The 24,373-nt window shown below is 37.6% G+C and overlaps 3 protein-coding genes across 3 annotated transcripts; all 3 read right to left on the minus strand.

Annotated features, from left to right (window-relative positions):
- Positions 1-502: 502 nt before the first annotated feature.
- LOC114470740 (protocadherin gamma-A12-like) lies at positions 503-5,084 on the minus strand. The gene is made up of 4 exons (XM_028459074.1): positions 5,010-5,084; positions 4,415-4,501; positions 2,682-4,034; positions 503-508 (listed from the first exon to the last, which is right to left on the minus strand). Exons 1-4 carry the CDS (start codon positions 5,082-5,084, stop codon positions 503-505), a joined length of 1,521 nt encoding a protein of 506 aa, XP_028314875.1.
- A 2,500-nt stretch (positions 5,085-7,584) lies between these two features.
- LOC114470741 (protocadherin gamma-A4-like) lies at positions 7,585-12,763 on the minus strand. The gene is made up of 2 exons (XM_028459076.1): positions 10,279-12,763; positions 7,585-7,602 (listed from the first exon to the last, which is right to left on the minus strand). The coding sequence occupies exons 1-2, from the start codon at positions 12,676-12,678 to the stop codon at positions 7,585-7,587; spliced, it is 2,418 nt and encodes an 805-aa protein (XP_028314877.1). The 5' UTR covers positions 12,679-12,763.
- Positions 12,764-18,885: 6,122 nt separating this feature from the next.
- LOC114470742 (protocadherin beta-16-like) lies at positions 18,886-21,439 on the minus strand. Its single transcript, XM_028459077.1, has one exon. The coding sequence runs from the start codon at positions 21,322-21,324 to the stop codon at positions 18,886-18,888; it is 2,439 nt and encodes an 812-aa protein (XP_028314878.1). The 5' UTR covers positions 21,325-21,439.
- Between the last annotated feature and the right edge of the window lie 2,934 nt (positions 21,440-24,373).

Raw genomic sequence — 24,373 nt, forward strand, 5'->3', positions numbered from 1 at the left:
TTTGGATTTGAACATTAAAGTGTTTAAAGCTATATGTGTGCCTGCTGACGGTCCAACGGCAACATAAAATGCAACAAAACACCGACGCTGTGATCCTTATAATGGGCGGTGGACAATGAATCAGACTATTAAATGAGCTGGTCTATAGTGACCCCGTGAGTACAGTTTGTATACAACAACTATAAGGAAAACCAAAGAAATATTGATATCTACTCCATTTCTATTTTCAAGCTTAATTCGTTTTATTAAAAATATAAAATAAAATTGAAATAAAACAATGATAATGAATTTCATTACTCGACTTTAAAATCAAAGTGTGCGTCAAAAATAAAAATTGTTAAAATGCCTCGCAAAAGTTCATTACTAGAATTCTGGAATAGTTTCCATTTGCTTACATTGACATTGAAATAAATAGTGCAAAAAAACTAACCCAGACAACACACTAAAATAGCACCGAGTAAGTTTTGTAGGCCATTTTTGTCAAACGGGGGTACATGTACCCCTAGGGCTACGCGATGGCACCACAGGGGGTACTTAAGACATAGGGTAGAAAATTAACAAATGAAAGCATTAAAAATATCAGGGTTTTATAACGTTTATTTTTAGTGAAAAGTGATAAACATAATAATGATGATGAAAATAATATTGATTAACAGAACATGAACTGAAAATACAAACTTGGTCACTCCAGGCATGAGATCACCAGAAATAATGAAAACTATAGAAATAATCTATTCAGAAGGCACCAAATATTGTTTCATTCCACCTATTTATAAAATGAGACTCTTTAAATTGCCATCACTCATTCATTCCATCATTATGCTCAATAGATGTATTTTCATATAGAATTCTGAGCAAAATATTTTAGCCGGACAAAGGTGGTACTTTTATTCAGAAATAAGAAAAGGGGTACTTGAGTCAAAGAAGTTTGAAAGCCACTTGTGTAGGTTCAGCCCCCCCCCCCCCAAAAAAAAAAAAAAAAATAAATAAATAAATAAATAAATAAATAAATAAATAAATAAATAAATAAATAAATAAATAAATAAATAAAAATAAAACACAGAGCTGTTTTAAGGTTTTACACGTTTTAAAACAACGATCTGTGAATCCAACACAGGCTCATAAAACATTAATGAAAAAAAACTCTTCTATCTACCTGCTCTTTGCTGTTTGTTTACCCGCAGTAGCTTTCCTTAATATGAGAACTTCAGTCTGTAAATTTGAATCTAAAAGCTCGTCTGCATTCTGAATGGTTTGCTAGTTTACATTTTAAAAACATAAAAAACAACAGCAAGGATGGTGTAATAGTTTGGTGCACTGTCCAGGATGGACCCCGGCCTAGCCCCCTGGAAGGAAAGGAGCAAGTGGGTCGATAAATGGAACAAGAATGAATAATTCAAAACGGCAATGCCAAAACAAAAAAGCTAACAAATGGTAAATGGACTTGATTTATTGTGCTTTATCCCGAGACTGAAGTGGTAAAGTGCTTTACAATATCAACTCCTCCACCCATTCACACACCAATGGGACTGAGCGGCCATGCAAGGCGTTGGGAGCAACTTAGGGTTCAGTGCCTTGCCCAAGGACACTTCGACGCATAGACGAGTATAAATGGGGTTTTAAACACCCAACCTCTTGATGAGAAGATGACACCTCTACCACCTGAGCCACGGTCGCCCAAATACAAGACTTTATCACCAAGGAGAGAAATACAAAGCAAAACCATTCCATCTGGAAACACATGCAAGAACATGTCACAATAAGATAAAAAAAATCATCAGCTATAGAAAACACTTTGAAGACAGAGTTGGAACTTAAATATTAATTATCACACGTTAAAGTCGATTATTAAATATTCAGGCCTCACTTTGCGTTTAGTTAAAAATGCAGTGAAAGTATGATAAATAGGCGACCAAATAAATATATTTTAAAAATCATCAACACTAACATGGGGAAATAACAAAATAAAGATAGGACAAGCTTGAGTTGGTTTATTCGAAAGATTAAAATAATAAAAATAAATAAGCTATATGACAATTATCCTTTATGCCTACTAAATTCTGGGAAAGTAAATTGTTTATTAATTATGCCACGCAGAAAGCTGAATATATACATGACTCTGGACCATAATAAGACAAAAAGCAATGAGCGTCATAACAGCCTTGAAAAAAAAAAAAAAAAAAATTCACCTCTTGTTTGCACACTTGAGTAAACAGAAAAATACTTGTAAATGGTTGGTAACAGAATTCCCACAGACCCAAATATTCTGTCAGTGAAGAAGTGTCATTTAGTCAAAAGCACTTGTGTAACAATGTGTTATTTCTAATTTTCTTTTCTTTAAAAAAAAGAAAAAAAGAATATAAAATAAATTGAAAAGCCCCAAAATTTCATTTGTCAAATAAAGATAAAAAGTAATCACAACAGTAGTTAACATGTTAATATCTAATTTAAATTTGAATGACTTTGTACAAAACTAATGAAATAATAATAATAATTAAAAAAAACACTATAGTTTAAATGTCAGGAATTACATTTGCAGCAAAACATTTAGGTGGTGTATGTGCAGCAGAAAAAGTGTCAGCAAAACTCATTACTATCTGAACCACAAGCACTGTCAATGGAAATATGTCTCCATTAGTGAAAATTAAGAAAAACACATGATAGAAGACACAATGTCCTACCTCAGGTGAGCTGTCAGCACTTCCAAAAGCATCAGCAAAGTCTGATGGGCTTTTCCTCAGAGTCTGCTCAGCAGGCAGCGTGTTGTCATTGTAAGAACTGACAAACTTAAAGTCACTGGTTCTAGATCCTGTTGTCAGGTAGGCGTCATAATTGTAAGTGCTGCGTAAAGTTCCTGTGCCATCAACATCTGCGTAATTAGGAGGCAGATAAGCTCCAGGGATGGTAACTGCTCCATCAAACAACAGTCTGGGCTTTCTCCTGCGACAAAACCTCACACCCAGGATGATGATGATGAAGGTCAGGAAGAAGGTGGACACGGACACCAGCGCAATGATCAGATAAGAGGTCAGCTTGGAGTTTTTCTCATCATAAGAAATGTCCTTCAGCTCTGGCACCTCAGCCAAGTTATCAGAAATCAGTAAATACATGGAGCAGGTGGCAGACAGAGAGGGCTGTCCGTTGTCTTTCACTGACACAATGAGCGTCTGTTTCATGCTGTCAGTCTCACTAATGTCCCGCTGTGTCCTGATCTCTCCACTGTGGACACCAATAGTGAACAGTCCCGGATCAGTGGACTTGACTATCTGATAGGACAGCCAGGCGTTCTGTCCAGAGTCTGCGTCCACCGCGATCACTTTGGACACCAGAGAGCCTCCGTGTGCAGCTTTGGGGACCAGCTCGGTCATGAAGGAGTTGCCCTCCGGGGCGGGGTACAGTATCTGAGGAGGGTTGTCATTCACATCTGATATGAACACACTGACGCTCACGTTGCTGCTCAGTGGAGGAGAACCGTTGTCTCTGGCCATCAGCTGGACTTTAAAGCTCCTCAGCTGTTCATAATCAAAGGACCTGACAGCGTGGATCACCCCCGTGTCTCCGTTAACAGACACATAGGAGGACACCGGGGCACCGTTCACCTCAGCAGCTAACAGAGAATAAATCACTGTACCGTTTTGTCTCCAGTCAGGGTCTCGAGCAGTGACGGAGCATAAAGTGGAGCCAGCTTTGTTATTCTCACTCACATATGCGCTGTACGACTCCTCCTCAAACACAGGTGGGTTGTCGTTGATGTCAGCTACAGATAAGTGCAGACTTTTAGAGGAGGACAGAGGTGGAGAGCCCTCGTCAGTGGCAGTGATTGTAATGTTGTAATCAGACACTACTTCACGATCCAGCTGTCCTGTGCTCACCACAGAATAATAGTTTTTAATAGAGGGGACCAATTTAAAAGGGACACCCTGCTGGAGGGAGCAGCGGACCTGTCGGTTCTTCTCAGAGTCTCTGTCCTGCACGTTGATGATGCCCACCTCTGTACCAGGTGACACATTCTCAGGAATTAGATTTTTGAAGGACTGGAGAGATATAATGGGGGCATTATCATTTACATCAACAATGTCAATAATTAACATACATGATGACACCAATCCAAGACCATCTTTGGCTGTGATTTCCACTTCATAATTTGACACCTCCTCATAATCTAACAATCCAGCAACTCTCACCTCTCCAGTGATCTGATCAAGATAAAATATGTTGTTGTTTTCATCTGAAATATGACCAAATTCATAAATTACTTCTCCATTTATTCCTTCATCTGCGTCAGTGGCACTAACAGTGAGTATTACAGTATCTAAAGGAGAGTTTTCAGGCAGACTGGCTTTATAGACAGACTGACTAAACACTGGTGCATTATCATTAGCATCCAACACAGTGACGTGTATGACTGCAGTACCAGATCTCTGAGGTGTGCCTCCGTCTGTTGCCACCAGCACAAGAGAAAGCTCTTTTTGTTGTTCTCTATCCAAATCTTTTTCCAATACTAACTCACTGTACTTCCCTCCGCCGCTTTTTGCAATAATATTCAATTTAAAATGATCGTTTACTTCAACACTGTATCCCTGGATTGCATTCTGTCCAATATCAGCGTCATGCGCTTCATCCAAACGATAGCGGCTTCCTTTATCAGCAGATTCCCTGATTTCATATTTTATTGTACCTTTTTTGAACTGAGGTGAATTATCATTGATGTCTTGAATGTGTAAATTAATACGGTGCACCTCTAAAGGGTCTTCAAGAACAAGCTCTTGTTTCAAAACGCATGAGGCTTTTTTGCCACAAAGCGCCTCTCTGTCAATCCTGTCACTAACGATGACGTCTCCGGTTCCCAGATTGATGTCACAATACCGTTTTCCGTTCCCATCCGCATTAATACGGGCCTTCCGAACAGCCAGTGAGTTCACCGCAACGTCAGTTTCTCTTCCTATGTTTCCAACGACAGAGCCTTGCTTCATTTCTTCAGGAAAAGAGAAAGACGCATCTCCACAGACCGTTCGGACAAGCATAAGATACACTCCCATGAATGAGACGAGGCTGAGCGCTGAAAATCCTTTGTCTGCCGCCATAATCCCGCAAAAGCAGTGATAAATCCACCTCACTGACGAAAATATGAACGAAAGCAAAAACAAAAAAAAGATCCACTAAAAAAAGCAACCATTAACGCACGAGCGCAGCGCTTTTCATCAGCTCACCGTCGTTGAGATGTAATAATGTGATCGTGCAGTCACACAATGCACAGACTAATGTAATGCTGGTAGACAGCGACGCTGTGAGTAGAAATACTGAAATTACAAAAGAGTCAGCCACCATCAAGAACGAATAATGATTAAAAACAGAGTAGCTCCCATACATAAAGGGTGCAGTGAAGAATTGAAAATATCAATGGGATGTGGGTTATATATATATGCTGCATATATAATCCTGGCGCATCACACCGTGGAGAATGCGGGGGATGCCACACTTGCACTTTTATAATAATAAAATAATAAAATGAAAAAAATAAATAAAAAAATCACCCCCCTCACTTTTTACAGAGGGATTCATTGTTTAAAACGTATTGGGTCAGTTCGATTGATTGAATGGTTAAAGAGTTAACAGCGATAAAGAGACAAAAAGTGAGTAACAGGTGTGAAAAAATGGTCCAAAAGTGGCAAACACGTGTCAAGAAAAGCTTGACAAGTGAGTGGGCCAAAAGCCAGAAACTGGTAGTATATAGTATCTTAAATGAGCAAAATGTGGGAAACAATAGTGAAAAAGGGCAAAAATATGGAACAAAAAGAGGCAAAATGTAGAGGAAAAAGGAAACAAGTGGGTTTTTTTTTTTTTTTTGGCCAAAATATAGCTCATTTTGATGAAAAGTGGCAAAAAGTGGTTGAAGAATCAACAAAAGTTTGATACAAGTGTCAAAAAGAACTTGAAAAAATAGACTAAAATTAGGAAAAAGGAATCTATATTGGCAAAAAGAAGATGAAATCTTAGGAAAAAAAGTCAAATCTTTTTGGAAAAAGGGCAAAAATGGGACAAAGGAAGTTGCAAAATGACCAAAGTAAAAGGTAAAGTGTTAATAAGTTTCCCTACATAATGAGCCATAAGTTGAGTATCTCTGATTTAATAACAGCTTTATCACTGTTTTAGTAAATCATTTGATAAACTAAATTGGGAGTCAACAGTTGCTGTTGCACTCCTGAGTTGGTCTTACTAAAAAATGTTACACCCCCCCCCCCTTTTACTTTGAACTTAAGTCGACTTCTGTATCCCCAAAACAAAACAATGATTAATAAAATAACTTTAAGAAGTTGTTTTTTTTTAATGCATCATCGCCCTGAATCAGTTCCAGTCATGTAAAAATATCATCACAACTAGGGTACTACGCATGAACAAACAAGAAAACAGCTATGTTTATAAAAATTGTATTCAGAAGTAAATTGTGAAAAACGTATGTCAGACGGCTCAGTTTTAAGGCTGAAAAAATTGTATCGAAACAAATCTCTGAAGTTTTTATTTTAAATAAACATGCACTTACATAGGATTTCCCAAGTAGTTTAAAGAGTTTTCCATTATTGTATAATTTAGGATTTTACTAGACAAAAAACTAAGAGCTCGGAGAAAATAAATTAATTCAATGTTAGAAAGGCTTTTAACAAACATTAAAAAAAAAAAAAACAGTCATGATTTAGGATCATTCCACAAACATATATTAAGTTTAAAAACGTGTTGTGAAAGACGCACCTATATTTAGTGCACACATTCTAGAAAAAAAAAAAAAAAAAAAAAAGACTTGGATTACTCACAATATTTTTGGTTCTGAACATCTGCTGCTTATCGTTGGTTGCTCTCACACACTAATCAACACATGAAGTAAATGTTTATTAAATAAGTTATGCTTCTTTTGAACTGAAAGCACCTTTTTCTGTTTTAAAAAAAAAATGAAAATAAATGAAAGAGTGGTAAACGGGCGATATAGTCAAGCATTGAAATGAGATCTCAAGATTTAAAGTTAACAAATAACAATACAATGCTGTATATTTTGGACAGCTGTGGTAAAATTGTCATCTCTACAAACCGACAATTGTTTTGAAATAATGTTATGTTTTTCATTACTGTATCAATGAACACAATCTTGCAGGGTTAAAAAAATAATATTTTAAATATCAATCGGTAACTAGAAAAATTTGCATTGCCACAAAAATGCAAGTGGGAATGAAACTGATCATTATCATAATGATGATGGTAATATTCTTGATTAGAACATGAACTGAAAATACAAGAGTCAGTCTTGGTCCCGCACCAGGTGGGAGATGACCAGAAACAATAAAAACTGAAATAAATATATTCAGGAAGCACTACATGTTTCATTTCCCTTGTTTACAGAATACAATTCTTTAAAATGTGTTATCACGCATTCAATCCATCATTATGCTCTACAGTTACTATTTCAAGGAATTATCAGCAAAATGTTGTCGCTGGACAAAGGGGGCATTGGATTCACAAATAAGAGACAGGGGGTGCTTGAGGCCACAGAACAAAAAAAACAAAAAAATAAAAATAAAATTGAGAACCAACGACCTAGGGTCCAAGTTCTACCTGTGGAGTCAAAGTAAAGGATGAATGCTAAGATTTCCTACTAAAAGTATGGTTTTAAGAAAGAGGAAGAATTGAGCAACTTTTTAAGATACAAATTGTGGCTGTAGCTGCAGGGTGAAATACTTAACAGCAGTTTAACTCAAAGTTCATGAGCAGCAGCTGTCACACTCTAGCACACCTAATCAAGCTCTCTGAGGCTTGTAAAAGCAGTACATTAAAAGTAAGAGTTAGCATGTTACAAGTTAGATATCATTGTCACTAAGCATCAGATCATTTGGATTTTTGAATAGTGTAAATTTATTAAGATTTACATGCAGCACGACAAACAGGGTCACTTTAAAAATGAATATACTTTTTTGTCAGAGTTTAACATGTACAAGATATAGAGATACTGAGAGAAAAAAGTTTACAGTAAAAGCATAAACCCTAATATGACATTAAAACTAAAAGTGTTCGCATTTTACAAATCTAGTAACATTGTCTCTCAGCAGTGAAACATTTTGACATCTGAATGGTGTAGATTGGTTAAGAATTGGCAGAATAATAGCAAGTTAAAATGCTGTACAGACAAAAGAACGTTTCACACCCCCACAACAGAACAGAAGACATTCTCCGGCGCATCAAGGCAAGGCAAGGCAAGGCACATTTATTTGTATAGTGAATTTCATATACAAGGCAACTCAATGTGCTTTGCATGATCAAAAAGTGCATCAGAAAACATTCAACAGCTTAAAAATCAATAAGAACATTAAAATTAGCAACAAAAACATTACATCAAGAACAACATGACCAAAAATGTCCCTGTCAGTCATACGCAGTAAAAAGAGAGCCTTTAACTTGAATTGAAATATGTTCACATTTGACTCACATCAAGGCCCACCTAACCCTTAGCAAAATACCATCACATTACTTTAAATTCTACACTAAGCCATCTGAAACATCTAGAGCTATGTCACGATGCTAAGATGTTTGACTACATTCTGTGTTAAACACCATCATACACTCATTTCTTGGGGACAAGCAGGCATATCCACAGGGGTATTTAATCAAACCCAGCTAATCATCTTATTACGTGTTTAATGTATACTATACTTTTTTCATTATGTTATCACAGTCTCCTATGTGTTTTCAATCAGTATTATGTCTATATGGATACGTCCTTATCCACTGCCTCTGTTTTCCTTGTCGTGTGCATTCACTAAGTATGCAACAATCCATGATGAGGAAGCTCCTATTTTAGAGAGCTCTCTGAAGGGAGTGGGTCTTCAGGGACAGGGCAGATCCCTAAGTTTCCCCAATGCCCAAATCCATGAACGGTATCACGTTTCCAGATAAGCTGCTCCCTCTCTATGTTAATATGAATTCAATGTTTATTGCTGACTTCCAAGAAACTGTTCAACAAAACAGTCACAAGTCTCATAAATGACATACCTGTATTTAACTGTGACTTACTAAATCTTCATTATTTTATGCGCCGACAGGTGTAAAAAAAAAAAAAAACAGCCAACTACTCAGCAAACTCACAACTCACATAATGCACCTGATCAAACATATTTCAGTTGTTCCCTATGATCCCTATGATGAAATAATACCAACATGTCATTAGTTTCGCATGAGATGGTAAAGAGGTCAAACTTAGGAACAAAGAGGAAAATACTGAGACTAGCATATTGTCTACGAAAACCATCCGCCTCAAAATGAACCACTGGTAAAAAATAGTTTCAGAGTCAATAATTTATATCGAAGAACCAGACTACAGTGTATTGAATCAGTAAAATAACAATAATAATGATAATAATAATAATGGTCCTTTATCATAGTTCATATAGCCTTGAGGAGAGAGACTCTTTATTTTGTAGATTTCAACCAGATTCTCTCTGTTGTGTCAAGAAAACAACCATAGATATTATGAACCTGTTATTCGTTTTACGTTCCAGTTAACTTTCTTTATAACATACAGTAAAACCTCATATTTAATGTTAAACACTTCTAGAAAAAAACACTTCAAATGTTCTACCTTTGGTCTGGAAATGTAGATTTTCACCTATGGCTTTAAAAAATTTGCCAAAAAAAATTCCTAAAATTGAATACAATACTAAATAAATGGTTGTCAAAAAAGTAGAGGAAACATTACAAAATTGTGTTGACACAATCTCACTTGATAATTGTTCACATTTTCATTCTTTTTTTTTTAGGAATTTGACACATTCAGTATACTTTGTTTAGATCTTAAACATGTTTCTTTATTAATGAGTTTGACTTTACAGATGTTTTAGCTTCCAAAATTTAAAAAGGAATCCAGGAGAAACATCCTGAGCTAATTTGAAGAATTCTTGAATGATGATTGAAATGCTTGTTCACTAAAAAAAAAAAAAAAAAAAAAACATCCATATATATGAATTACAAAAGGCAGTTCAGCACCACGGACAAATACACAAGCAACACACTGCAGCTTCAGTCATTGATAAGATGTAAAAAAGGAAAGAAAAAAAACTAAAAAAAAATAAATAAATGAATGCTGAAATAAGGGTTTTGATGAGGATGGATTTCAGTGTAACCTCATGCTGATCATGACATGGACCAAACGCCACTTATTGCAATAACAAGTTCAATGATGAAACACCAGCAACAGTTAATTAAAATTAAAAAATAAATTAATTAATTAAAAAAAAAAACTTGTCCTACCTCAGGAGAGCTGTCAGCACTTCCAAAAGCATCAGCAAAGTCTGATGGGCTTTTCCTCAGAGTCTGCTCAGCAGGCAGCGTGTTGTCATTGTAAGAACTGACAAACTTAAAGTCACTGGTTCTAGATCCTGTTGTCAGGTAGGCGTCATAATTGTAAGTGCTGCGTAAAGTTCCTGTGCCGTCAACATCTGCGTAATTAGGAGGCAGATAAGCTCCAGGGATGGTAACTGCTCCATCAAACAACAGTCTGGGCTTTCTCCTGCGACAAAACCTCACACCCAGGATGATGATGATGAAGGTCAGGAAGAAGGTGGACACGGACACCAGCGCAATGATCAGATAAGAGGTCAGCTTGGAGTTTTTCTCATCATAAGAAATGTCCTTCAGCTCTGGCACCTCAGCCAAGTTATCAGAAATCAGTAAATACATGGAGCAGGTGGCAGACAGAGAGGGCTGTCCGTTGTCTTTCACTGACACAATGAGCGTCTGTTTCATGCTGTCAGTCTCACTAATGTCCCGCTGTGTCCTGATCTCTCCACTGTGGACACCAATAGTGAACAGTCCCGGATCAGTGGACTTGACTATCTGATAGGACAGCCAGGCGTTCTGTCCAGAGTCTGCGTCCACCGCGATCACTTTGGACACCAGAGAGCCTCCGTGTGCAGCTTTGGGGACCAGCTCGGTCATGAAGGAGTTGCCCTCCGGGGCGGGGTACAGTATCTGAGGAGGGTTGTCATTCACATCTGATATGAACACACTGACGCTCACGTTGCTGCTCAGTGGAGGAGAACCGTTGTCTCTGGCCATCAGCTGGACTTTAAAGCTCCTCAGCTGTTCATAATCAAAGGACCTGACAGCGTGGATCACCCCCGTGTCTCCGTTAACAGACACATAGGAGGACACCGGGGCACCGTTCACCTCAGCAGCTAACAGAGAATAAATCACTGTACCGTTTTGTCTCCAGTCAGGGTCTCGAGCAGTGACGGAGCATAAAGTGGAGCCAGCTTTGTTATTCTCACTCACATATGCGCTGTACGACTCCTCCTCAAACACAGGTGGGTTGTCGTTGATGTCAGCTACAGATAAGTGCAGACTTTTAGAGGAGGACAGAGGTGGAGAGCCCTCGTCAGTGGCAGTGATTGTAATGTTGTAATCAGACACTACTTCACGGTCCAGTTGTCCTGTGCTCACCACAGAATAATAGTTTTTAATAGAGGGGACCAATTTAAAAGGGACACCCTGCTGGAGGGAGCAGCGGACCTGTCGGTTCTTCTCAGAGTCTCTGTCCTGCACGTTGATGATGCCCACCTCTGTACCAGGTGACACGTTCTCAGGAATAGGATTGGTCAGAGATTTTACATGGATTACTGGAGCGTTATCATTTACATCAGTGATGTCAATAAATACTTTTGAATCTGATGAAAGTCCATAACCATCTTTAGCATCAACACGCATTTCATATTTTGAATTAGTTTCAAAATCAAGTCCTCCAATGACTTTAATTTGTCCTGTTTGACTATTCAGAGAGAAAACTCTCTTTGCTTTCTCTGAGATGCGGCTAAACTCGTACGTCACTTCTCCATTCACTCCCTCGTCTGCGTCAGTAGCACTGACAGTAACAACCACCGTATCAAGAGGAGCATTTTCAGGCAGACTGGCTTTGTACACGGCCTGATCAAACACAGGCGCATTATCATTAGCATCCAACACACTCACATGTATATTTGCAGTTCCTGATCTCTGAGGATTTCCACCGTCAGCTGCAACCAGCACAAAATTTAAATCTCGTTCCTTTTCACGATCCAGCTCTTTGTCTAAAACCAGCTCGATGCTCTTTGATCCATCAGTTTCCTGAACGGATAAAATAAAATTCTCGTTTTTTTCTAAGATGTATTGTTTGACGGTGTTTGGACCGATATCAACGTCATGCGCTTCATTCAGTCGGTATCGAGCTCCTTTATCTGCTGACTCTCTGATTTCAAATTTAAACGTGTCCTTTGGGAAAACAGGTGAATTATCGTTGATGTCCTGAATAGTCATTGATATACGATGTAGCTGCAGGGGGCTTTCTAAGACCAGCTCAAATTTAAGCACACACGACACCCTTTCTCCGCACAGCTCCTCTCTGTCAATCCTCTCCTTTATGACTAAATTGCCAGATTTTGCGTCAATATCACAGTATTTTTGATAGTTTTCTTCTGAATCGATGCGGGCTTTCCGAGAAGATAATTTCCCCACGTCCAGTCCGAGATCCTTCGCTATATTTCCAACAAAGGATCCCGGCTTCATCTCCTCCGGAACAGAATAGCTGAGGTCTGCCTCCGTGATGCGCACAAACACGGAAAAACAACACACACAGCAGAGCCACGGTATTCCTCTGAGCACCATCATGTTTCCTTAAAAAAAACCGCAGATAAAAATGTAATCCGATTGAGAAAATGTGCCGGTCTGAATACTGCAGGACACCACACCTCGAACAATGGCTCTGGTTATAAACTGAGGTCTTTCTAATGTAGAGAAATGATGCCTCTTACATCTGTGAGGGAACAGCGACGCCAAGAGTATCTTTAGAATACGGCAAAACAGTGAACAGTGTGAACCTGGCAACACATTTAAAGGGAGACTGATTTAAAACATTTAAAATATGATCTAACATTAATCTGATAAATAAGCGGACGGAACATCAGCACCATGGACAGCGAAAGTGTGAACTTGCATTTTCAACAATAATGAACCGTAATGATTTGAAATTTCAAAAGTTTATGTTTTCTTTTCTTTCCAAAACTATTGCTTTAACGTATGTACTTTCACTAAGGATACAAGTAAACAGTAAAACATTACCAAATACATAACATACAAAAAAGAAAATTCAATACGTCATGATTGAAAAGATATAATTTATTTTTGTATTTGAAATATTATTATTATTATTATTATTATTATTATTATTATTATTATTATTATTGTTGTTGTTTTTTACAAAGTTGATTATGATAGTATTTTAACATCAGTGGATTTTTAGGAGTTTTTTATTTAGCTTCAAGTAATTTGTTCTAAAATTGTAAGGCTTAAAGGACTATTGGTTAATTTTTCAACTTAATGAAAATAGCTGAGTGATCTAATTATTAAATGTTCAAGCCAAAGGAGAGAGAAAAAAAAAAATGTTTTTATTTATTTATTTTTTTTAATATATTGTTATTTTTTCATTAGCGACAAAATGTAATCATTTGTCCACCTATTAGCACCAGTTGATCTAATGATACTGACATCACAACCAAAATATTATTACAAGCGATGTTTTCCATATGAACAGAAAGTAGACCTTTCTTGAAACATGACATTATGAACATCATTATTTAGTTTGTAAAATAAAAAAGATTTATTTCAACAAAAAATCCAACTTCACTTTAAATGAAAAGTTATGACAAGAACTAAGTAGATCTTTTGATGAAAAGTAAATCAGCCTTGTATAAAGTAGAAACCCATAGGAAAGATCACCAATAACAATGTTAGTATGGGCTGCGATTTGTGCCACTAGAAACTGAATATGAATAGTTTTTGAATTTGAAAGTAACAACTTGAAATTGAATTTACTGTTTTGAAACTGAATTAGAGTAGCTGTTATTTTCTATACTTAAGTGTCAAAAGTAGTTGCTTTCAAACTTTATACGTATATCAAAAAGGTACAAGGAGAAAGTTGACTTTAAACTTCTATTTCATGAATGTCAAGTTCTACTTAATCAAATTTTGTTTATTGCTTTTTTTTAAAATTGTAACATCATTAAAACAAAATCAAAGACTATTTTTGATCTGGTTTTAAAATGAAATAATTGATTAACTTGGATATTAACCTCTTATAACAGCATCTAAAGTAAATAAATTAGAAATAGTTTTAACCTTCAACATTTCTATGCTTTACTGTGCAGCCTTTACAGTTGCCTTTGATTCGTTGTGTATTAATCACAAAAACATATGATGTGCTACAGGACAAGTGATTTTGATTTAAACACAGAGTAGCAGTGGAGGGGATTTCAAAAGTATTAACATACATCTCAAATGTACTATTTCAAACTGGTAAATTTCGTGAGCAAAAGTCATATCCTTACACAAACCTGGAGGCACCATTTTAATAACTATTGATCTGTCTAATGATTGCAACATTTGTCCAGCTGTTTTTTTTTTTTTTTGTTTTGTTTTTTTTTTCTTAAAAACCTTTTAGTAAATGGCTTTTTATTCAACAAACACTAAATACTCAGTGAGATTCAACGGCTTCAGTTCAAACAGAGCATTATCACAGGCATTAATAGACTCAATCAAAGACATCTAAAATTTGAGATTACACAAAAAATGCAAACATTTCATCCAATTAAACAGATTCTCTTAGACTGATAAAACATTATTTCCTGCTAAAACAAAACAAAAAAGTAAAAAATACTTCAGATGCTAATGGAAGAGTGACGTGAAGTAAATGTAAAAGTCAAACAAAAACATAGTAATTGGACAAAGTAGAAATTTCCCAAAAAAGCTGCAATTTTACCTCATATCTATGCACACTACTTCATTCCATTACTGGGGCAACAAACATCCAATGAGCTGGTTCTTCTACACTTTGCAATAATAGTAATAAAAAAAAATCTTGCCAATGGTGTTCTTTTAATTTTCCGAAATCTTCATATAAAGCTGACAGAAAACTTTTTTCTTTTACTGATATCCTCATATGCATCATTTCTATCTTTCAGAAAGACCCCTGGCAGTCAAAGTTGGTACGAGGACACAAAGACAGTGAGTTACCCTTTTCACCCACCACTGCGTCCCTTCACAGAGCAACACCTCCATCATCAAGTTCAACAACAGTACCAACATAAATGGGCTGATCACTGGCAGAGAGGTGATCAACAGGGAGGAGGTCACTTAGCATGTCATGATGCCTCCAAAAATAATCTTCCCTTAAACACAGAGAAGACTAAGGAGAATATTGACCAGAGAAAGAGGAGCTCCCAGCATGCCCCACTACACACTAACGGGACGCAGGTGGAGGGTGTGAAGACTTTCAAATTCCTCTGCACTCACATCAGCGAGGATCACACAGCATCATCAAGAAGGTTTAACAGACTCTCCTTCCTGAGAAAGCTGAGCAACTTCTACAGATGCACAGTGGAGAGCATCATGACTTGGAAACTGTATGATTCAGCACAGGAAGGCTCTCCATTGTGTCATTAAAACAGCACAGTACCTGTGGAGCAGCACCAATGACCATCCCCACCAGTACACACTGTTCACATACCTGCCATTTTGTAGAGACAGGAGTCTGAAAGAAATTTAGGACAACTATAGACTACAGAACAAGTTTTATCCACAGGTTAAGGCTACTGAACCACTGACTGAACAGAACTACATGTATGTTTCCACATAACGACATATCACAAAAATATTTAGGTTTAGTTCAGATTTTTCATTTGTATCGATACAGTTATGTGCATTCGCAAAACAAGATTTTAATTACTTAACACTGTTATCTATTATGTGGCAACAGCATGAATGGGTGTAATAAATATAAATATCTGGGACATTTTATCAATGATTATATGTCAGATGATGTACAGTAGATACAGACAATGTCACATGATGTTTGCACAGGATATTATGCGTGTAAGTAAGTTTGGTGCATGTGCAGCTGATGTAAAAAAAGAGCCATTGTTGAAAGCATACTGTGCTGGGCACACCTAATGTTCAAATTATAAACGAGCCAGCATAAAGAAATACAATGTAGCCTACCATGACAGATTTTACTGAAAAGGCCAAGAGGGGAAAGTACAAGTCATCTGTTTGTGTTCACAAGGATCAAAACATTTCAGGCATCCTTGCATTGTTTGTTTCACAAATTCATTTGTCGCCTTGATACGGTACCAGTCTGAACTGTGGAGACATTGGTACAGCTGTTCGTTGTAAATAGTGGTGCTTTTCTTTTCTTTTCTTTTTTAAATTCTGGACTAAGAGTCTGCAATAAAAGATTGATGATGATGATTATTATTGTGGGGGGCGAAATTATTAGTTACGCTTAATAATATATTTACTCATATATTTTAATCCTTAAGCCTTGGGTAACTTTCCATTGTGTGATTTTCATGTCTTCAACTTTGCTGGGTCAGACCGCCTTGTCCAAAGCACATGATATCTCCCCAAAACAATAATCGCACAAGGACGCATAGGCACTCTGTGTGCGCACTCACATGCTCACACAGTCACATGTCACACATACACACGCCATACACATTCATTCACACACAAAAACACATAAACGCACACCCCTCCGTCTCTATGACAACCGGCAGATACCAGAACTGGTTGTTTAGACCCAAAGAAGAAACTGTCTTTCTTTTTCACCCTCTGTCCTCACCTCCTCCCTCTCCCTCTATCTCTATCTCCTGGGGGGAGGAGGGAGGGGGACTGAGGGGAATATACGTGTTGGATCAGAACTGTGTGTCACTGAATCATCGGACCTCCGGCAGGGACGGTCACTTCTTTTGTTCCATCTTGTACTTTTTTTCTTAGTTTAGAATAAACTTTTTCATAAAATCATCAATGCTTCTCCTGGACTCCATCATTCAACCAGAGCAATAAATCATGTCTCCAAATGAGGTCAACCGCAAATTTTGCCGTAACATTATCTATATCAGTTGTTCTCAAACTTACTTAGTGCTTCCTAAATAGATTTATTTCTATCATTTGTAGTTTTCTGGTCATCTCCCACCTGGTGGGACCAAGACTGACTTGTATTTTCAGTTCATGTTCTATTTAAGATCATTTGCATAATCATAATTATGATTACCATTTTTAATTAAAAAAAATTATATAACAAAACCCCATATTTTTAATGTTTCCGTTTGTTAATTTTTCACTTTCTCTCTCTCTCAGGTGTATTTCTGATTGAACTGACTTGGTGACAGTCCAATACGTGAATTATGTCAACATCTGATGAGGTTGACTATCTTTTACAACCGCAATGTATGCTTTGTTTTTGCAAGAAATTAAAAAAAGACATTCAATTTATTGCTTTTTAACTAAAAATAAACATTACAAAACCCCATATTTTTAACCTTTTGTTTTTTATTTTTAACTTTCTCTCTCTCAAGTGCCATCGCGGACCCCCATTTGAGAAACACTGTTATGATAATGATAATGATATGATAATGATAATAAACTTCTTGAAATGTGAATCTTCAATCCACAGTTTTCAACATTGAGTTACTGTTTGTTATAATTTGTTATACCAAAACCCTAACATGTTAGAATAAGTCCTCTGATCCTCCGGCTTCCTCCCACAATCCAAAAACATGACTGTTAGGTTGATTGGAGTCTCTAAATTGTCCGTAGGAGTGAATGTAAGTGTGAGTGGTTGTTAGTCTGTCTGTGTGCTGCCCTGCGACGGACTTGCACCTTGTACAGGGTGTACCCCCGCATAAAGCTCCCAGTGTGAGCCCGAGATATGCACCAACAGACCCCCGCAACCCTGAAGTAAAAAACAGGAACAAGAAGGTCTGAAAATGGATGGATAGATGTTACAAAAAGTTGTAAAATCTGATAAAACTGAAATTAATGACATTTGCATTTCAGGTGCTGATTAGAAAGTATCTATTTTCTTCAGATAGTGTCATGGCGAAAATAAATTAATAGGTACGGTAGAACATTTCCAAAAAGCTGAAGCATTTTTACCTCACTACCATGTATATTACCTATTCCACCATCCACTCCAACAATGTAGAATTACGAAAAGCAATGAACTGGTTTTTTTGCCATGAAATTTGCAACATGAATAAATAAAAGTTTTACCCATGATTTTGCATTAACTTTCCCAAATCTTTACTTAAAGATGACACCAAACAGTTTTCATATGTATCCTCATATCTATACTTCTTACAAGTGAGCTAATTTTTGTTATATTAAAAAAAAAAAAGCCCTTAAATTTAAAAATATGTTTTAAAAATTGAACAAATCAAAAAGTCCTGCTGATGTTAATCTCCAGCTCTAAACAGGGATAAGTGAGTGTACACCGTGGGGAGAACACCAGTCCAATACAGTTCCTTGAAATGCTTGGAAAAAATTTGTACAATTTGGAGACTTTCAAAATAGTTTTGAACAATCGAGTAAACAAATTACTATAATTTCATTTATTTAATTTTGTTCAAAAAAAGTATATGCTTAATACAGAGCTTTTTAGATTTCAGGCTAGATTTTGTTCACTAAAATAATTCTTTCCAATCCAAAAAAGCTCCTCAGTCACAATCAAACTTAGGCATATGCATTTTAAAATTATTATAGCAGCTCGCAGTAAAAACACAAAGTCAATGGTGGAATAGCCAGTGATATGAAGCAGTGTAGAACCTGAGGACTGTGGATAAAGCCCAAATGAAACACATGTAAGGTGAAAAGGAAATTGCTGATTTGCCATTGAGAACTTTCAAAGAAAGGCTATAGACAATCAATTCCTTGTATCCATAACGTATTCTTTTACCAAATATGAGAAAAACCACACAGCTGCCGTCAGGTGTTGCATAAATTATTCTGTGAGAAACACAAAACCATTAACACATGCACTTCTTAAAAATGCTCATAAACAAAAATCACAAAATAAATGTTTCCTACCTCAGGAGAGCTGTCAGCACTTCCAAAAGCATCAGCAAAGTCTGATGGGCTTTTCCTCAGAGTCTGCTCAGCAGGCAGCGTGTTGTCATTGTAAGAACTGACAAACTTAAAGTCACTGGTTCTAGATCCTGTTGTCAGGTAGGCGTCATAATTGTAAGTGCTGCGTAAAGTTCCTGTGCCATCAACATCTGCGTAATTAGGAGGCAGATAAGCTCCAGGGATGGTAACTGCTCCATCAAACAACAGTCTGGGCTTTCTCCTGCGACAAAACCTCACACCCAGGATGATGATGATGAAGGTCAGGAAGAAGGTGGACACGGACACCAGCGCAATGATCAGATAAGAGGTCAGCTTGGAGTTTTTCTCATCATAAGAAATGTCCTTCAGCTCTGGCACCTCAGCCAAGTTATCAGAAATCAGTAAATACATGGAGCAGGTGGCAGACAGAGAGGGCTGTCCGTTGTCTTTCACTGACACAATGAGCGTCTGTTTCATGCTGTCAGTCTCACTAATGTCCCGCTGTGTCCTGATCTCTCCACTGTGGACACCAATAGTGAACAGTCCCGGATCAGTGGACTTGACTATCTGATAGGACAGCCAGGCGTTCTGTCCAGAGTCTGCGTCCACCGCGATCACTTTGGACACCAAAGAGCCTCCGTGTGCAGCTTTGGGGACCAGCTCGGTCATGAAGGAGTTGCCCTCCGGGGCGGGGTACAGTATCTGAGGAGGGTTGTCATTCACATCTGATATGAACACACTGACGCTCACGTTGCTGCTCAGTGGAGGAGAACCGTTGTCTCTGGCCATCAGCTGGACTTTAAAGCTCCTCAGCTGTTCATAATCAAAGGACCTGACAGCGTGGATCACCCCCGTGTCTCCGTTAACAGACACATAGGAGGACACCGGGGCACCGTTCACCTCAGCAGCTAACAGAGAATAAATCACTGTACCGTTTTGTCTCCAGTCAGGGTCTCGAGCAGTGACGGAGCATAAAGTGGAGCCAGCTTTGTTATTCTCACTCACATATGCGCTGTACGACTCCTCCTCAAACACAGGTGGGTTGTCGTTGATGTCAGCTACAGATAAGTGCAGACTCTTAGAGGAGGACAGAGGTGGAGAGCCCTCGTCAGTGGCAGTGATTGTAATGTTGTAATCAGACACTACTTCACGGTCCAGCTGTCCTGTGCTCACCACAGAATAATAGTTTTTAATAGAGGGGACCAATTTAAAAGGGACACCCTGCTGGAGGGAGCAGCGGACCTGTCGGTTCTTCTCAGAGTCTCTGTCCTGCACGTTGATGATGCCCACCTCTGTACCAGGTGACACGTTCTCAGGAATGGGATTGGTCAGAGATTTTACATGGATCACTGGAGCGTTATCATTTACATCAGTGATGTCAATAATTAAAGTTGAATCTGATGAAAGTCCATAACCATCTTTAGCATCAACACGCATTTCATATTTTGAATTACTTTCAAAATCAAGTCCTCCAATGACTTTAATTTGTCCTGTTTGACTATTCAGAGAGAAAACTCTCTTTGCTTTCTCTGAGATGCGGCTAAACTCGTACGTCACTTCTCCATTCACTCCCTCGTCTGCGTCAGTAGCACTGACAGTAACAACCACCGTATCAAGAGGAGCATTTTCAGGCAGACTGGCTTTGTACACGGCCTGATCAAACACAGGCGCATTATCATTAGCATCCAACACACTCACATGTATATTTGCAGTTCCTGATCTCTGAGGATTTCCACCGTCAGCTGCAACCAGCACAAAATTTATATCTCGTTCTTTTTCACGATCCAGCTCTTTGTCTAAAACCAGCTCGATGCTCTTCCTCCTATCAGACACCTCATTAACGGATAAAACGAAATAATCATTTTTTTGTAAACTGTAGTGCGTTACTGTATTTTGACCGATATCCATGTCATGAGCTTCAATGAGACGGTAATTTGCTCCTTTAACAGCGGATTCACTGATTTCTAACTTCACTGATTCACTGGGAAAAACTGGAGAATTATCATTTATGTCCAGAATAAGCACTGAAACACGGTGCAGCTCTAAAGGGTTTTCCAAGATTAATTCAAATCTAAGCACGCATGAAATCTTCTCACCGCACAGCTCCTCCCTGTCAATCTGTTCTCTGACGATCAAATTCCCAGATTTGGAGTCGAAGTCACAGTATTGCTGATAGTTTTCTTCACTATCGAGGCGGGCTTTCCGATACGATAATTTTGCTTTGTCCAGTCCGAGATCCTTCGCTATATTTCCAACAAAGGATCCCGGCTTCATCTCCTCCGGAACAGAATAGCTGAGGTCTGCGGCCGTGATGCGCACAAACACGGAAAAACAACACACACAGCAGAGCCACGGTATTCCTCTGAGCACCATCATGTTTCCTTAAAAAAAACCGCAGATATAAATGTAATCCGATTGAGAAAATGTGCCGGTCTGAATACTGCAGGACACCACACCTCGAACAATGGCTCTGGTTATAAACTGAGGTCTTTCTAATGTAGAGAAATGATGCCTCTTACATCTGTGAGGGAGCAGCGACGCCAAGAGTATCTTTAGAATACGGCAAAACAGTGAACAGTGTGAACCTGGCAACACATTTAAAGGGAGACTGATTTAAAACATTTAAAATATGATCTAATATTAATCTGATAAATAAGCGGAAGGAACATCAGCACCATGGACAGCGAAAGAGGAAAACCACATTGTTATTTTCACACGTTAATAAGGAACCTTAATGATTAAAATTTTAACCTTTCCTTTTTTTTTTCGTTTTACTTTCACTAAGGATACATTTTAACAGTAATACATGATCAAAATACACAGTGCTGTTCAAATAAAGTAATTTCAATATGTCATATTAGTTGAAAGATATTTCTTTTTTGTATTTGAAATATTAAATAAATAAATAAAACAGAGATTTTGCAAAGTTGACTATGACAGTATTTTAACATCAGTGGATCTTAAAGACTTTTGTTTAGTTCAGGTAAGGAATATGTCCGTAAATTGTGAGGGTTGGAGAACTAATTGGTTAATTTTGCATCTTAAGGAAAATAGCTGGGAATTGACCTAATTCTTTAATGTCCAAGCCAAAGGATATTATATATTTTGCATTAGTGACCATTTATCCACATTTAAGTAGAAGTTGATCTTATGATACTGCAACCATAACCCAAAATCAATTTACACCAATGAAAAACTGTAAAAATACACTGTAACCAGATGAGAACATTACAGAAGCAATATTTTCCATATGAACAGAAAGTTTGGTTATTGAGAAAACTTTTCTTGACACGTGTTATTATGTATATAATTATTGTTATATGTATATATTAAGTTGCACCATTTTACAAACTACAGATCTGTCTCCTGATTGCAACAATTCTCCAGTTGTTTTTTAAAAAAAAAAATTTAGTAAAGGGCTTTTCAATCACAAACACTAAATACTCCGTGATGATCAATGACTTCAGATCAAACAGAGCATTATCACTAGTATTAATATACTCAATTTAAGAAATCTGAAATTTCATAGAACACAAAAAATGCAAACATCAATTCATCCAATTCAACAGATTTTCTTAGTTTGATACATTATTTCTTGCTAAAACAAAACAGAGTAAAAAAAATACTTCAGGTGCTGATGAAGAATTATCAGTTTTATTTGGAAATTGTCCAGGAGTAAATGTAAAAGTCGAACAAAAACATAGTAATTGGACAAAGTAGAAAATTCCCAAAAAGCTACTGAAGCAATTTTACCTCATACCTCTGCACACTACTTCATTCCATCACTGTTGCAACAGTGTAGAATTTAGAAATGCAATTAACTGGTTCTTCTACAGTCTTCAATAATTGGAAAAAAAATCTTACCCATGGGTTTCCTTTAATGTGATCAGTTCTTTACATAAGGCTGCTACATTTTTTTTTTTTAACCGCATATCTATCATTTCTATATACCATGTTTCAGAAAGACCCCTGGCAGTTAAAGTTGATATGAGGACATCAGATACAAAAACAGTGAGCACAGAGACCCCCAGAGGCTGTGTTCAGTCCCCTCTTGTTCACCCTCTTCACCCACCACTGTGTCCCTTCACAGAGCAACTACTCCATCATCAAGTTCAACAACAATACAAACATCAATGGGTTGATCACTGGCAGAGAGGTGACCAACAATATGGAATGTCGAGTGAGTATTTATTATGCATCCCAGATCATAAATGTCAAAAACACACACTATTTTACTTGTGAGCTGCCAAAACTCTGACATGTTAACAAATCAATCATGGATTAAGGTCCCTAGTTAACTAGTGCATACAATTGTGTTACTAGTTTGCTAATGAAAGGTGAAATGCATATTAGTTCACTAGTTTCCTAGTGAAGGACCACATGCCCACTAGTTGACTACAAACGTTTTGTTGACATTGCTAATGTATAGTAGGACCCAACATATTTACTCTTGAACTAGTTCAAATAAAGCAGGCGCTATAAGAACAAAATGCTGAGTATTAATTGGTTGCCGTGTGTCATTCTGGACTGGGGAGCCAATAGGAATCCTCAGTGCCAGCTCCACCCACCTTAACGCTATGTTTTTGTTTTGTTTGCCTTTCATTAGTAAGCTAATATATAATTTTAGCCCCAGTGGTTCACTAGTGCTGCTGCAAATTGATTTACTGATCAACTAGTTATCTATCTTTCACTATTTCACGAGTAAACATGTTGGGTCTGAACTAGTAAAGCCAAGAAAAAGATTTGTGCTATAGTTACTAGTGAGCATGTGGGTCTCACTAGTGAACTAGTATGCATTTTAGTCTTCATTAGCAAACTTGTAACACACAATTTGATATGCACTTTTAATGAGGGAACTTAATTCATGATTGACGAGTTAACATGTCAGTGTTTTGGCAGCTTAGTCAACTAGTGTGTGTTTTTGACTTTCTATTTATTTTTTAATCAAGGATGCATAATAAATATTCACTCAGCTTTGCATTGGGAGGACGTGGATTATCATGCATGATGCCACAAAAATGTTCATCCCCTAAACACTGAGATGACTAAAGAGATTCATGACCACAGAAAGAGGAGATCCCAGCATGCCCCACTAAACAGAGTGGTGAGTGTGGTGACTTTTAAATTCCTCTGCACTCCCATTAGTGAAGACCTCACCTAGACTTAACACCCAGCATCATCAAAAAGGATCAACAGAGACTCTCCTTCCTGAGAAAGCGGAGGAAATTTGAATTATCTCAAAACTCCTCAGCAACATCTATGCACAGTGGACAGCAGCCTGACTTGGAATCTGCACGATCCAGGACAAGAAGGCTCTCCAGCCTCTCATTAAAACAGCACAGTGACTGTGGAGCAGCATCATGGAGCATACCCACCAACACCACACCCTGTTTACGTACCTGCCATTTGGTAGACATTATACAGG

The sequence above is a fragment of the Gouania willdenowi genome, chromosome 10, assembly GCF_900634775.1.
Source record: "Gouania willdenowi chromosome 10, fGouWil2.1, whole genome shotgun sequence".
NCBI lineage: Eukaryota > Metazoa > Chordata > Actinopteri > Blenniiformes > Gobiesocidae > Gouania > Gouania willdenowi.